A 17,279-nucleotide genomic window follows, 5' to 3' on the forward strand; every position below is an offset into this window, starting at 1 on the left:
GGAGAGGACTGACGGAAACAGTGTCTGATTCTTCTAAGCCAGCACAAACATCAAGAGAATCAAGTGAGATACAATAAAACTTTGTTTACTAGTTTGGTATTTAGAGCCAAATTTTCCAATCCTTTCTAGCACATAACAAACTGTGTTGTCCAAATAAATGCCTTTATACCTAAAAGCTTCCCTGTCTGTAAAAGAAGTTATTAGCTACTGAGTGTAAAAACATAATTTAAAAAATTTCAATTTTTTCCTAATAATTATAGGTTTACTCCAAAACAGGTAAGTGTTAGCTGAAAAACTGAAACTATAATTTTAGAGTTACAAGGATATGGGAGTAAAATTTTTGTATTTGAAATAAAGAAAAATAAATAATCTAATATGTTCTGTCTCCAGAATAACTTGGCCCTCAAATCCTTCAGTACCAAGGACTATCAGCCTCCTGAAGGGGAAAAGAAAAAGGTTAAATGTTTTAATCCTGACTGAGACAAAAGAAACCAAAATACATTGAACATTTGTGTCATGTGTAAAGTTGTGGGATAAGCCCACATGAGAACTGGCACTCTGTTCTCTCCATAGGTTAGCATTATCTACAGCCACAAAGGCAAGAAAACCAAAGGAACCAGACTGAATTTCAGTGTAAAAGGGCATTTTGAATGCTTCTCTCTCCCCAGCCACCCACCACCTCACTCCGAAGGGAAAAGGAACTGAAAGGGTTACTTTGTATCTTCCACTAAAAGAAGACAGACATGCATTGTGAATTTACATATTTTTCCAGAATGAGTGAAATCTGTGACAAATTTTCCAACCAAGCTAAAAGCCTCTGAACAGATATAACTTGCATGCTAATAGATCTACCACTAAATATATAATAACAAACAAACAAAGCAATCCTTTAGCAACAAAGCCAATTCCTAGCCTGGCATACACATTAAAATACCAAAAAATGCAGGAAGTAAGATGTGAAGGAAAAAGTGGAGGGGGGAGGGAAGCTAGAACATGGTACAATTATTTTAGCCATTGTTAATATTAAATATATAACATGAAGAAGTAAGAGTATGTTACATTACAAACTGTGGTTAAAGCACACTTAAATGTAACTACAGAGTAAGAGACTAAGTTGCTCCTGTACAACAAGGAAGATTACAAGTTGGAGCAAAATAATATTACTAAAAAGCAGAATTCTGTTTTTCCCTCACTCTGGAGTGGTTTTGTGGAATATGTGTGTTTTTTGGGGTTATGGGGAGTTTTGGGGTTTTTTTCCTACAAATAAACTTCCTAAAAGCAAGAAGGGAAAGTGTTTCAAAATATTTGCTTGGACATTTAAAACCATAATTTAAAGATAACAGAATCACAAACCACTTCTATACTAGCAGAAACAATATTATTTTCTGAGATGTTTTATTACAAAAGAGAAGAGCGTTCCAGGCTTGTTTTTTTTTTTTTTTTAATTATTAATCTTAGAACATCTATATTTAGCATTATATGGTTATAGGTGCTGAGTCAGTAGCAAAAGATTGTCATCAATCACAAATAATGGAAAGAATTCACCAAAATCGTATTTCTAAATGCACTACTAATACAAATCAACATGAAAAAAAACCAAGACAGCAGTGGTTTGTCTAAAAATACTGCAATTAAAATTAGCTCAGCAGTACTCATGAGAAGATTTTTACCCAAAAGGACAAAGGTAGAAAAATTTTTGAATATTTTTCAAATTTAGGAAAACATCGTAGCTAATACTCTTGGTCATTCTGACTTCAAAAAATTTTAAAACACTGAACTTGTTAAGAGGGTGGTACAGCCAAGCTCTTTGTAAGATGTACACTGTATCTTTAACAATCTGTCTGCAGCAAAATTATAAAAGGATGTATTTCTAGAGAAGACACAACTTCCAGGCAGAGCCACGTTTATGCTCTGTCATTAGGGCACGTATTCAGAACAATTACATTTTTCTCCACTAATAGTTGCAATCAAGATGTTAATTAGTGACATGCTTTATCTCATAACCCATTTCAAAAGCCTTAGCACTTTGACTTACTGTTGCTCGCATCCTTTTATTTCTCTCATTCAACTGGTGCTACCACAGTGACAAAGGATGAAGGAAGATTCAACAGGCACCACTCCGGCTGCTCCAGTCTGTTCCATTCACTCAATACTGAGGTAATCTTCGGTGATGTGTGGAACACTGCCCCCCCTCCTGTGAACAGGGCACCTAAACCTGAATGCCACACCAGAGGATCTCCCTTCACCTTCCTCTGTAGCTGTGCATCCACAAAGCATGTGGAGGCAGGATGTGAAAGGTAGGATCAATTAACAATATAGTCAGCAATACCTACCTCAAGCCTTCCTTCCTATCAAATTAGCCAACGTACAGTGAGCTTCCTGCTGTACATGAATGTATCATGTCACCATAGCAACTAAATCAACAAATAGCTGCTGCAGCATCTGCTTCTGGATCATCTAACGTCAGTCAACAGAAGGTTCGGGTTTAAGAGAACAAAGCTTCCAAATATATGCCGTTTTATAACTGCATTTTTAATTTAGCCTCCCGATTCCCAGATAGGCTATACTAACTCAGGATGAACCAACTTCTGACTTTATAATCTGTGATACAGTTTATGACTTCATTTCTCAAGTAAGCCAGGAAGAAGGGGGGAAAAATACTCTGTAAAAGAATAAAACGAAACAGCAAAGAAATAATCAACCGGATTCGAATGCACTCTCTCAAACACTGTGCTATTTTATACCATGCATTTACTAAGAGACATGTAAAGAAAGAAATATGTTTCTGAACTTTGCTTTATAATTTACATATGTCTCCCCTAAATAATACTACAGACAGAAATATCTTTTATTAAATATTAATATTAAAGACATTTCAGACAGCTGACAAAGATGGTTTCCCTCTATTAGTCTCCCCTTCAGAGCTAAACTGAAAACATCCAGTATTGTCTTCTGGCAACCTCACATCTGCGGTTTTTAATTCCAACAACAGCAGGGGACCACTGGCACACCCTCACCTGAAGAAGTTACACAGAGCAAAACACATATCCCTCTCTTCTTGTGAGAAATTACTTCAAATACCACTTATGCACTACTGGTTTAAGTCCTGACCCATAGGCAGACAAGATATAGAAAACTGCTTTGAAATTGTCTTGGTATTCAGAATGCAACACCATGAGATTACAGATTAAATGTTGCCTAAGGTATAAAAAATTCTAACATTACAAACATGTCTTCAAAGGTAATAAGTAAGTGTACAAAGACACAGACACTTATGTAAAAGCACTCAAAGCTACAGATATTTACAATAAAAAAGGGACTTTTCTTTCTTTTAACGTCAAGTGATTCTGTGAAGTCATATTCCTAACATTTGATCAGCATAAAATTATTTACCAAGTACAAAAATTTTCTAGGCAAAAAATATCGGTTATTCATATCCAGTATAATTTTATTATTAAAAAAACCTACTTTTAGTTTTCAAAGCAGATGTTTTTCCACCCATCTTTTGTTACAAGTCTTCTGTTACAAGGAAAATCATTACATCTAGGTTGGCTCCACAGAGTGTGGTCCAGTGAGCAAGGAAAACTAGACGCACACTCAAATACTAAAACTGCTGTGGCTCCCATACTGGTTTACTGTGATTTGTGCCTTTGTCACCTCACCTATGCCAAAGTTCCCATTTGTAGGGCTAGTCCAACAGTATTTTAAGTTCCTACATGCTACTGGATCAAAGAATACTGCAAGACTTGAGTGTTTTTATTCATTAGTAGCACAGAAATTGCCAGATGGAATCACATCTGTGGTCGAGCTAAGGTGATGTCAGTTACAAACACAGCACAAGTTGTTTTTCCACAGACTGTATGTTCAAAATCTGTTGCTTATATCATAACAAGGCTAATGAGGCCATGAACTACTCTTTTCCTTAATCAAGCCCACTATCACTTAAAAAACACATTAAATGGAAAAATGCAAAAGATCTATGTAACAGGCATTACAGAGAGTACATAATTATTAAATAGGAATACCTGACATCAGTAATAAAAGCTAAATTAAAACAGTACCTTAAATTGTTTTAAATTGCCAAAGGCTTATGAAATACGTGGTCATGAAGTGTTACTTCCAAGTACTTCTTTCTTAAAGTCATTTTTCAAAAGACCTTTCTGCCTCCCATATTCTTTTAAATTTAATAAAAGCTTCCGCTCTCCACATGTACATTGGCTACCAACCAATACAGAGTTTTGAAAACTTTAGATTAAACTTTGTCCCACACCAATTCATAGCAGACTCTGCACACAACATTTCTGTGTTATCTATAAGGAAATGTTAGAATTTTCTTTTTTTCCTTAAATGATCTTCCGGTTGTAGTAGCAATGACAGAGAAAAACAGGCTTCTCACCATTATTTATAGAAGTGTCCTACAGACTGATCTTTGTCCAAGTAATGTGATGCAACACTCCTAAACACCAAAGTTCTAAATCTTCTATTTTCCACTGTATTTTTTTGAGCAAATTCCAGTTTACAGGTTTCCCATGACTATACAATTCTCTACCCTAGCATCTGCTAGTACTGCCTATAAGGATCGAACTGCTCTAGATATGGAGTTTAAAACTTTCTTCATGAAAAAGAGTAAAGATATGGCATTAATAAATCTTGGGTTTCAGGATGAAGAAGGAAATCCATAGAGAATTAATTGTTGCATAATATCTTGCAATAGCAATTTACATGCTTGGGATTTTGAAAAAAAAACAAGTACAATCCAAAATATTTCAGCTTACAGACAGTAGCTGTATATTTGGAAAAAAAGTGAGTGAAAGAAGCCATCTTTTCAGTGACATGCTTCTAAGGCCTGTATTTTTAGAGGACTGACCAAGCAACTCTGCATCATTTTTCTAAAAGGCAGCTGGACAGATACTAAAATTATCAGTAAACATTTAATCTTTAACCACTGCTACGACATACTGTCAGCACCACTGATTGCACTAAGACAACAGAATATCCCTAGAAGCAGCTGGAAATGGGGAGATTGGAAAGATGCTGAGACTGTTCATTGGCACTGGCATTCAAAAACTACAGATGTCAATAAACTTTCATTGCTCTTTGTAGAAAGGTAGGCTGAAAGATCCAAGAATCAATGATTCCTTTTTTTCCTAGAAAATGAATTTATTTATGAAAAGTTTTTAAAATTCTTACTGTACTTGTGCTTTTCCCCCTTCTTTTCACATAGAAGATGATCAGTTGAAAAAGCTGACCACTGAAAAGGGGAGACAAAGATGATTTCTAGCATTGTTTTGTAAAAATACGAAGTTTTTTGAGACAAACCAGTAAAAGACAGATGTTGAAATCTGCATTGAATGTCAATGATAAACATTCAAGACTTGTTAGTGTCCACACATAACAGTGCCAATCAGTGTACATTCCACAAATGACTGTCCTTTCTTTAGTATTAAGAAATAATTACAATTTTGATCTACTTGCTTTTTCTTTGTCTCTTCTCTTTTGCATTCTCAGTTCTCACAGCTTCCTAAGCCAAGTGTTATTTGCCTCATTTACAGCAAACCCAATGTCTCATCAGCATTGACATAGTCTGTGGTTAGCAGATAGTGCACAGAAAATTTGCTACTTAAAATAATACCACTATTCTATCTTTAAATCAGCAAAAGTATAAACATGAGGTTAACAGCAGTGTTTCAAAAAATCTGCATAATGCAACAGACAAACATTTGGGCTTCAAAGTTTTAACTAATCCATGTTTACAGGGAATTAGAAGGAAGCAGTGTTAGGGGCAGTCACTGAACTCTGGAACTTTCTGAGGCATCTGGTCATTGCCAGTGGTTAGATACATCAACCTCTAAAAATAAAATACTGTAATACTTCAATCAGATAATTCTCATTTCATGATTTGTTGTTTGAAGTCCTTAGGAATTCAGCTTCACGATGCTAAGCGGAAGAGGATGAGAAACAGAGCTCACACTGCACAGCAAATGGGTAGCAAGGGCTAACTAAGGTTTCAGCTAATACTTCACAGGGGTTAGTCCCCTCACAAGGCATCTTCCCTGATGCAAATATCTGCCTATTTGCAACAGTCCCAATGTATTATGGACTAGAAGAGAATTTTATATTTCCCAACATTGCTTCTGACAGCTCAGATTCCTGTTTGCTGATATAGTAAATTAAAAGCCCATAATATTTAAGACTGATGGATGTGTTTAACTTTTTTTACCCTAAATACAGTATAAAAGGAAGCACCAAAGGAAGAACAGTGTTTTCTAGTTATTAAAAATAGCATTTACTTAAAAAAAATCAAACATTAAGAATTTCAATTATGACTTCTAGAGAAGCCTTTTTTACCCTGAAAAAGTACCCTATATACCCAGTTTTGCGTAAATATGGGCATCACTGTATATCAAAACACTGTAACAATACAGACCTGAGCTGGAAGAGAAATTAAAAGTTATATCTCAATTAGATTAGATTGGAATGACTTAGTCAGTAATGGACTAAGGGCTTGGTGAAAGAAATCTCTACAACTCCAATCCTTTCCCATGTGTTTTATCCTCTACTTCAAAGTAAAGAGAGGGAGAAAAAACAAAGCCAACTGCCATTTTTTGCTATAGTATGTAAACTATAGTCTATCCGTTTCTGGAGAATGTCATTCTGGCTGTTCTATGAAGTGTATAATTCTGCAACATACAGCAGGCTTATAGACTTTACTCACTTATGGCAAAGTATCCATCTCTAGGGAATAGAATATGACAGACTATTTTAGTTGGAAGGGACCTATGATGATCCTCTAGTCCAGCTGCCTAACGGATTGAGGGCTGACCAAGTTGATGTTAAGGGCATTGTCCAAATGTCTCTTAAAATATTGACAAGGTTTGGGACTTTGGCCACAGCTCTAGAAAGCTTGTTCCAGCATTTGACCACCATCTCAGTAAAGAAATGCTTCCTAGGGAAAAAACAGGTTTCAGCTAGCAGAGGATGTATCTCAGATAACTTATTTGTCAGGTGTGTAATTCTCACGTATTTTAAGAGTGGATTTGAGGAAACATAGGTAAGCACTTGGGGTGACTGTGTAGGTCTTTGAGTCTGGAATTCAGGTCATGGCTTACTCAGCATTAAGCATCCCATGGCATAGAGGAAGAGAGAGATGGGGATATGCCTGGGTGTCGGACACTGTTCAGGCATAACTATACCCTTCCAAACGTATTGATTGACAAGCACAGAGACCCAGCAACCAGACCCATTTGCAACAGACTGCACAGAAAAACCAAGCTACCTCAATATTTATAGCTTGGCAATTTGCACCTTCTCACCTCATAAAAAAAGAGAGAGAGAACAAAAAAGTACAGATCATTAGTCACCTTCATACACCATGAAAGGCATCATCTTCTGGACATGCTTATTTCTCCCCATTGACTGTATTAGTAACCTACAGCGACTAACTGACTTCAAATTCAATTTTCATGTGTGATCCAATTCTCCCAAATGTCAGTTTCTGAAGAGATTAATTCAACAGAGGCTGAATGCCTCAAGTATCTTGGGAGGAATCCACTGTATTAGAGACCAAAATTAATCTAGGATTCATATCGTGCATATGCAAACAGACATTTTAGAGAGAAAGGACAATTACTGAAAAGTTTTAGGAGGATGCTTCATTCCACAAATTTTCATACCAAACAGAAACAGAAAAGGCTATGAACTACACAGCCTTCACTCTTGTTTCTACATTTATTTTCAAACAGAAAATATTAAAATAAACATATCTGAATGGTGGTATAAATTGTGCAATAAACCTGGTGCTGCTTTCTTCTCAACAAAAGCAGCATAGTATTCATATATTACTATACATCAAAGAATTTTGAATCCTCACTTTCTGCTGAGGATGATGGCTTCTTCTAAGAAATTTAAAGCAAGTTTTCAATGCACCTGCAATCAAGGATGCAGTTTAAATAAATTGGAAAAAATTCTGATCTCTAAGGTAAAAAAAAAAAATTACACTTAACTAAGAAACAACTTCACCCTTCCTAACTAAAAAACATGATTAAGTCAGATAGAGGAAGACTCTACTAACCCTGAGTCATCAAAACTCACGTATTTTTAGCTTTTCTTTGTGATTTTTTTTTTTTTAATCATAGCCAACAACCAGTTAAAAACTTCCAGGGAAAAGATTTTTCTGTCTACGGAATGTCTCATATAAGTTTGATTATGTATTTTACAGTGATGGTTGCTACACAAAAGTACTAATCAATTCTGGGGAAAAATACAGCTTGATAATGACGTTCCATAAGCTGGCACTGAAGCACTGCACGCCTGAGAGTTCCAATGGTTCCACTGAACACAATTCTGCTGCACTTCAGTGCTATGAAGTCACTGAAGAATGGAAGAGTAATTGTCAACTAAAACAAACTTCAATGAACCCCCAAAATGAGAAATTAGACATATCTGCAAATTCAATAGAGCCAAAGGGGAAGTACAAGAAAAAAAAAATAAAAGGCAAAAAGGACAGAAGCAGCCATGCACATACTCTTGTGTTCTGTGAAATCAAAGCACAGATAAAAGAAAGGAAAAGAGCACAATATGGAAAGTGATGCAAAGTGAGAACAGTTATAACACTATATGTTGTTAAACAACTTTTAACACGGATTTTTTTTTCTTGTTGAGGAAAAAGATCATGAAACATATTGCAGTTCTAGGTTTGATTTTAAGCAGTAAGGCAAAACCAAAGCAAGCTGGAACTTGATAATGTACCATATGGTTTTCAGAAGCAGAAGTGCCAGAATAAAAACCTAGGAAACTCATTTAGCAATCTAGTCTAGATTTATATTTCCCAACACCATCTTCACCATTATATTTTGCTGTAATGCCACATATGTAAACAATCTGAAAGCCAAAAAAAGGGATTACTTAATTTATTTTATAGCCCTCTATTACTCTGCTGACTGAAGGCATCCTCCTATGACAACAGGTTAATAATAACAACTTTAATATCAGAGGTTTAAATATTTAAAGAAGAAATTGGTTTTAGGAACACTAACTTGTAGATTTTATGTTAAATACCTATTAAACCCCCACACAATACACACATACACTACACATACATACACACAGAGTGGGATTTTTGGAAAACTCACCAAACATCTAAACTTCTCAATAAAATTTGGAGGATAAGCATCCAACCTCCCAAGCTAGAAGTGTTACTTTACCCCTATACTTTGCCAAGAAATAAAGTCAGTTAAAGACCAAACACTATGTCCCATTCCCCAGAGAAAAGGAAATGGTTAACAAGTACTGGGCTACTTTGAGAGTGCTATCTGTATTTTCTAGTAATAAAGGACACATAGGTCATACAGGAATGTCTCACTTTGCAACTGCTAGCTTTAGTGGGAAGGTACTGTGCGGGTCCAGAACTCCATGGCTGCTGCATTCTTGTGTCAGCAATTTACTGATTTGTTTTGAAATAGCACTGAGTGCTGTAGCAACTTTCCAAAACAATTTAACATCAGTGTGTTAAAGTAGTTTGAACTCTTGCCTCTTCTTTTCCTCTCCTTCCACCAAATCAGGACTCACATAGTCAAGCACATCCTTCCTGTCCAGCCTCAGCAATAATCAGTAAAGCATCACTGCACTAGTTACCCTTATGTGAAAAACCCTCAAGCACTTCTGTCCTCATACCATGTCTTCCCAGTTTCACTTGGTTTCTATCAACTCCTATAGATCTGCTCCAATCTCCATCTACAACCTTACTCACCATCAAGACATAAGAAGTACATTATCCCCTCATGCTGAACACAGTGATAGGAAGGTGTAAAAACAAGCAGTACTTCTGTGCTTAACAGAGGAGGAGGACCCAGCAGGCTCAGTCTTTGCCTTTTCTTTTCATTGGTTTTATCCTATGAAACTAACAGTAGCCCCTTTTCTGTGGGACAGAGAATCAGGCAATATCGCACAACAGCACCGAGTGACATACAAACATCCACACAGTTTAAGTTCTCCATGTTTTCTGACTGAACACTCACACATTCCTCTAACTTTGTGGATTGTTTTGTTTTAAAACATGGGGGAAAGTTACAGCTTTAACCTGATCAGACACTTGCACTGTTTGAAGCATATGACCTTTCATCTTAACATGTTCAAATATTTGTACTGCTATTTCACATTTACACTGCTAGCAGAACTTCAAGTATTCAAAATAGATTATCTTGAAGATATGAACTGTTCCAGAAAAGTACGGAATGATCTGTATCTGTCTAGTAACTCAGTTATGTAGTATAAACAATCTAAGTCACCATAATTACAAGAGTCAATTCTCATAAAATGTAAGAAGGGGTAAATTGATTTTAAAAATCCTTAGATGTTTTACAGTTGAATAAAAACTTTCAAGTTTAGTATAGATTTAGCTAGTCTAACATAGAAAATACCAACATAGAAGCAAAATAGTTCAATAAAGAATCTTCTACTGGTTTTCAAAAGCAAAGTACCTAAATAACCAATTTTCTACTGGCTTTCAATACCTTTTCAGTCAGGACTGACTAAAACTAATTAGTTCAGCTACAGACCAACTTTTATACTATGAATATAGAAGAAAATATCCTTTTCTTTACATGGACAAAACAGCTCTGAATTTTGATTGCAGAAACACAAATTTTGCCAGCTCTACAGGTTAAGTTACATTTTATGTAATCCAACACCAATGCTCTTATGAAAGGAACTGGAGAAGTACTTTTCCTACATCAAGGAAGTAACCACTACAAAATGTGTGTACTGTAGCTAAGTAAAAAGACTTCCAGAAAAATTAGTAACTCCATTATAAAGGCAAAAGTCTTCTTCCTTCTTATAGTTTCAAAGTTCAAGGGAAAACAAAGGAATACAATGAACTGTTATTCAAGTTTAAAATATTTTTTTTATAAAATATGAAAAAGACTCAACACTACAGTGTTTTGTACTTGAATACATCATACTTTCAAATGCAGTATCTACCCCTTTCATGAGTACCGTATAAAACAAACATACATTAAGACTGTTATAAATAAATAAGCAACCACCTGACATTACTGCGGCCTAAGTCTTAACTGGGCAACCTTGACACATAACACGGTCCCTGCAGTTCTGGACTTTCCATATTTCATATATACAGAGTATTTTCTACCTACTGATGGCTTTTAAATCACCAGATGCAAAAAAGGTTTCCAGTGAAGTTTCCTGCCAATGAACAAATGCACTTGCTGACTCTTCATGAATCTTGTATCAGATGCGAAGGACAGAGCACGGAAGTTGAAACTTTCATTCAACATTGTGAAACACGGAATAAGAGACAACATTGTGATGCATAACTGCCAGCTACCATGAAATGGAGAAATAAAAGAAAATTATTTTCCTAATTGATGACCACTGCCCAGTGAAAATTCTCTGTTTTAAAATACATGCGATTACTACCAGTCTCACTTTAGACAGTTGTCGTAATGAGCTGCATTTTGTTTTAAACGAAAAAGGACAACAACAGCATATATGTGGATTTTTCCATTAGAAGATTAACACAAACTCCCACAGATTAATTTCTTTGAAGAAATACTTTGCTTGTTTTCCAGTTTTAATCTTCCTTGGCAGGAGAAAAGAGACCACATTTTAAAGAAAACATATATCGAAAAAAACATTTAAAGTCACTTATGACTCAAAATCTTGCATGACAACAGTGCAAGCTTGACAGAACAACCTGACAGTCTTATCTTTATGGAGGTCAGAGCAAGTAACTCAGTCTCAACTATGTTTGACAGGTCATAGCAAACAGGGGAAGTTCCCAAGGACTAGAAGAAAGTAAATGTCAGTGCAATCTTCAAAAAGGGCAAGGAAGAGGATCCAAGGAGCTAGAAGCTGGTCAAGATCACCTTTAGCTCTGGGAAGATGAGTGGACAAAGACTTCTAGAAGCCGTTTCCAAATGCATTAAAGACCAAAAGGTGATTTGGGGTAGTCACTATGGATTCACAAAGGGTAAATCATGCCAGACAAACCTGGATGGCCTTCTACAGCGAAATTACTAGCTTGGTGAATGACGGGAGAGCACAGCTAATGTTTATCATGACTTCAGCAAGGCTTTTGACACTTTTGAATAACACAGAAACTGATGAAGCACAGACAGAGCACAGGCACCTAGGTAGACTGAAAACTGGACCAAATGCCAGTCTTGAAATGTTGTGATCAGCAGTGCAAAGTCTAGCAATCCACTGGTCAGCTACTGCAGTGGCTGAAACTGGGGCAGACAAGGACTACAATCTTCTTTAAAGATCTGGATGATGGGACAAAGCACATAATGAACAAGTGACACAAATCTGAGTGGAGCAGCTGATGCACTAGATGGTTGCACTGCCACTGAGAAGTACAAATTCAACAAGTGTCCAGGCAGACATTAACAGACAAAAGCAAGTCCCACCATTCAAGCTACCCAGTTGTAAGCAAGTATCTGTCTGGAGATCATAGTTATTAGCACATGTTGTGCCTCAGCTACTATGTTCTACCATAGGGAAAAGTTTATTCACCTTAATAAGATCATGCAGTAATCTAAATCTTGGTCTTCCAAACCAAGACACAATCATGGCTTGACAACTTGGCAGCTGTTTGGTCCCATTCTTCCATTAAGAAGTTCTTCCAACAACACAGGTTTTCTGCATCATACTTCTTACAAATCTTATCTCTGTACCAGTTCTGCCTTCACCTCAATCTCTAACACATGTGTATGCTTAAAGCTGCACAAATACATTCCAGAAGGATTACTATCTTTTACAATGTCAACATGTCAGTGATGTGTTGGAAGGGAAAAAAAAAAAACAAACGTATAATGAAGTTTCCTTACCTGTTGTGCTCCATCCCCACTAACAATAGGGGAAGTCAGAAGAGGGATTTCACTACTTATAATTGAAGTGGTATCCAGTAACGGTGGATGTTCTGCCATCATTGATGGTACACTAATTCACAAGATCACCTGCAAAGGAAAGTTACTCAGATGGTTAAACTATATCAGTATTTCTGAATAATTGTCCTTAAAACTTGCCTCACTTTAGAAATAACAACAACAAAAAAAGAAGATTATAAAATTAGACACCTTAAGAAAGTATGTTTCCACAACAACCAGCAATCACACAAGCCTGAAGACGAGTTTTCTTCAGCTAGCACAAGTCTTGGCTATATAGAGATGGTGGTTTACACCCCCTCTAGCGGCTGAACCTCAGAAGAAGATAGATCACTACCCTGGAGCTAACAAACCTGAATCTTTAAACTTTGTAACAAGCCAAGGTTTCAGCTGACTGGCACTACTGACAAAATGCCTACGGAGGAAAAAAGAAAAAAAAAAAAAAAGAAGAAAAGAAAAAAAGCATTTGCTTTAGAACATGTATGTATAGTGTTCTTGTTTATGTGACTGGTAAATAACCAAGATATACTAACAGGGACACTTAGTTTTTTTCCTTTTTTAATAATCAACCCACTTTTCCTATTATTATAATGGATAAATACTTTAGGGACAACTCGTTACTAGGAAATGTGCTAGTGAGGCACAAATAAATAAATAAATAAATAAATAAATAATAATATCTTCTGCACAATCTGATATGTCATCATTTTACAATTTATTAGATCCAGAAATAAAGCTGTGTCACTTTGATAACCAGGGGCCCTTTAATCAGCAGGTAAAACTTGGGGAGGAAGGGAAGAGATAATGCCCACACACACAATTGTAATCCTCATAACCATACTACAAAAAAGCCCTCACTAGCACACACTGTAAAGTTAAAAGAAACCTGTTAACAAGAAAAAAAGCCACAGAGGCAAGAGGCCCATGAAAGCAGGGATACACTTTAACTGAGGAATATCACATAACAAGGTTACAGAAAGCAGAATTCAGCCAAGCATTCCTTTCAATTATATTAACAAGTCACAAGGAACATGTTTTCTGATATTTTGCATCTTAGTGTTATATGAATAGTGGATAGAAGAATTAAGACCGAAAAAGCTGAAGCTTTTTCCAGCTTATTTCCAGCATTTTTCCATGCTGGAAATAAGTACTGCAAGTCTAAGAAGCTGCTTTTGAAATTGCATTTAATTTTGTTTAAAAAAAATCACTAAATTACATTGGTTTACTGTACTAGTCTTAACTCAATCTCAGCTAAACATAGTACACTTAGCTTTCGAAATAAAAAAAGAATTAGATCAACAAGAATTGAGAAACTGAAATTTCTTAACAAAACAGAAAGACAGATGGAAAGAATTCACTAGGGGTGAATGGTACATTCAGAATTCCCACAAGTTAATCACGTTTTGCATCTGAAAACAGTGCTTTACATCAACCACAGACATAAGGATTAGGCTGAGAAGAAACTTGAACACTATTTCTAAAGCAGAATCACCTCTCTTAGTCAGTACTTACAGTAGCCTGGTAAAAAAAAGTAAATACAATTTTAGAGTTATACAGCCTGACAGCCAGCAGTGTTACAGGTTTTTACAAGTTTTGCCTTGATATCATCTGGCTACTGAAACTCCCTACAAACACTTACAAACTTCTAGTTCAGGTATACTGTCTGCTCATAAACAGAGGTATTTACCAGTTATAGCATTAAGTTCAAATGAAAAAAATACCCGATAAAATGGAAGGAGTGATAAAGTCAGCTTAATGACACTAACTTCAGTACCAAGCTCTACAGATGTTTGGTTAACCAGTACAGCTTACTACTCAAAAGCATTATCTAAAACTTCATACCACCCAATGGGCTGTTTTCACTTGCTTGCCCCTCTTTGGTGGATGTTGTAGCTCGGCTGTGGGTTGAAATCTGTAATAGAGTGCCCTGAGTAGAAGAGGACTCACATATTAACAAAGCACTACAGGCCTCTTGTATAGAATTTTTTCCTACTATTCAGCCTAAACTTCTCCTGGTGCACCTTGAGGACACTTCCTCTTGTCCTATCACTTGTCACCTGGGAAAAGAAACTGACCCCAACCTGGCTCCACCCTCCTTTCAGGCAGTTGTAGAGAATGATACGGTCCCCCCTGAGCCTCCTTTTCTCCAGACTAAACACCCCCAGCTCTCTCAGCTGCCCCTCACCAGACTTATGCTCCACACCCTTCCCCAGCTCCTTGCCCTTCTCTGGACATGTTCCAGCACCTCAGAGTACTTGCAGTGAGGGACCAAGAACTGGACACATGGTTGAGGTGTGGCCTCACCGGTGCCACGTACAGGGGGACAATCCTTGCCCAGGTCCTGCTGGCCACACTATTGCTGATACAGGCCAGGATGCCATTGGCCTTCTTGGCCACCTGGGCACAGCTGGCTCATGCTCAGCTGCTGTTGACCAGCACCCCCAGGTTCTCCTCCACAAGGCAACTTTCCATTCTCTGGCACAGCTGTTTAATGATTTGATTTGTATGAAATTAGGCTCCCACAGGAACCCAAGTGATTAGGTCGGTAGTCCACCTTCAGCACCCAGTCTTTAGTGCCTTAACTGGGACACAGCTAAATTACATGTCTGGATTCAAGCATTTGATTTATTCTGGAGACAGGACACACTGCTCATTGATAAACCCTGACAGGAGGTACTATGTAGAATGTTATTCCTGACACCCTCTACAAAAATAATAAAAGTGCTACCTGTCAGACTGTGTAATCAATCTAGGGGAAAAAAAAATGTTTCCTTGACAATACAATATTAGATTTCTCTGCAATGTCACTGAACTAGTCTCAATGACTAAAGGTTTCAACTTCACACCAATGTGGGTCTATACTACACGTTCATCAAAAGCCTTTCCCCCATCAGTAGTCGGGAGGCAGCAATCCATACAACTCAGTGCACATAATACAGTCACAAAGTAAGATGTGGTATGTTAACCCACTGTAGGTGCCCTTTGTTTTTTTGCTGTGAGGACAAAAAGATACCAATTTGAAAAGACAGAATGTGTGGTAGGAGAAGAAGTCAGCTAAACTGGACAAAAGGTTGGTGTCAAGATAAACAGAAGTGCTCAATAAACGTATCTTGGAAATAAATTATATCACATTCAATGCAAGGACCTCAAGTGTGTGCAGACAGAGCCTTTAGATCAGCAGATCCCAGTAGCTTGCATTCAAGACCTCTTGAAGACATTTACCTCGACCCTTGAAAAAGACTTGCAAATAACTTGGGTCCTAGGAAAGTCTCAGAGGTCTGGAAGAAAAGTAGAAGTTTCCATTAAATACTGTGTTGTAAAAGGGACAATCTAGTCCTGTTAGCAAACAATAATCTGAGGCCAAGACTGGATGTTATTTGTAAAGAACTAAAATACAATTAAGATTGACTGAAAAAACTTTGTCCACTTAACTTCATACAAACCTTCTGGTGATGGATATTGCTGGAAAAGGTACTAATAAGTGGACTGGAAAAACAACCTTAAAATCTTACTTGGCATTAGAGAGCATTTCTCTTCAATAACAAAACAGAACAGATGGATTAAAATTGAATGGACAGTCCTTAAACATTAACAGTAAATACAGAGTTGTCGAGCCATGTGAGTTTCCAATAGGAAGGGAAGGTATCAGTTCTCAGCTTCTCATTACAGAACATATTTTTAACTTGCATCTCAGAAAAAATAAAAAAAAGGAAGTCAAAAGGAAGTCAGCAAATGACAAGCAATGACAATGATAAGAGACTGAGCATTTCAGTCCACTGAAATGGCATGAATAGCTTAAAAAGTTAGGCATAGCAAAAAGTATTAATGCATAACGGAAAAGCTGCTCTTTCTAAAACTAAAAAGAATGAACTCAATCCTGTGAAGGGTTGATTTTGACAAGGACAGAATAATAAAAGTGGACAGTCAAACACAAGCTTGCCAAAAGGCTTTATCAGTTATATCAACAGGTCTACTTCCCTTAGCAACATGGAGGGGAGGATGTTTTTCCTGCCTCTGGCTGCAAATACCTACCATCTCTACTGGAATAACTTCACAAGCTTTGTCTCCAATTTTCTGACTTGAAATTGCTGCTAACTGCTCCAAGTGTGAGCAACAACTTCTTGAACATATTGTTCCATACTGAAAATACTGAAAGCGAAGTATGTACATACCGTAATTTCAGCCTTAATCCTCATAAAACTGCCCCAGATGATGTAACTGTCCTCCAACTCCATCTAGTTTCTGGATATACTCAGGACTTAATGAAGTATTGAAAAGGTCACAAGAAAACTTGCATTTAGACGACAGGTAAGGTTCAGCCTGTAGAACCACTACAAAAAAATCACTAGCCTATTGTCAGATTTCCTGCACCATTGA

At 36.9% G+C, this 17,279-nt stretch overlaps 1 protein-coding gene across 10 annotated transcripts in view; it reads right to left on the reverse strand.

Moving 5' to 3' along the window:
• Positions 1 to 17,279, reverse strand: part of FNDC3A (fibronectin type III domain containing 3A) — a 111,188-nt gene that overhangs the window by 81,125 nt on the left and 12,784 nt on the right. For 8 of the 10 annotated variants that reach the window (XM_068182157.1, XM_068182156.1, XM_068182147.1 and 5 more), the window contains one exon: positions 12,846 to 12,974. In XM_068182157.1, the coding sequence (XP_068038258.1) occupies positions 12,846 to 12,859 (14 nt within the window). In that variant the 5' untranslated portion in view covers positions 12,860 to 12,974. Of the gene's footprint in view, positions 1 to 2,035; positions 2,191 to 12,845; positions 12,975 to 17,279 lie in introns of those variants that run through there. The other 2 variants (XM_068182149.1, XM_068182154.1) reach the window with 2 other exon arrangements.

This window comes from Anomalospiza imberbis, chromosome 2, assembly GCF_031753505.1.
Source record: "Anomalospiza imberbis isolate Cuckoo-Finch-1a 21T00152 chromosome 2, ASM3175350v1, whole genome shotgun sequence".
In the NCBI taxonomy this organism is placed as follows: Eukaryota; Metazoa; Chordata; class Aves; order Passeriformes; family Viduidae; genus Anomalospiza; species Anomalospiza imberbis.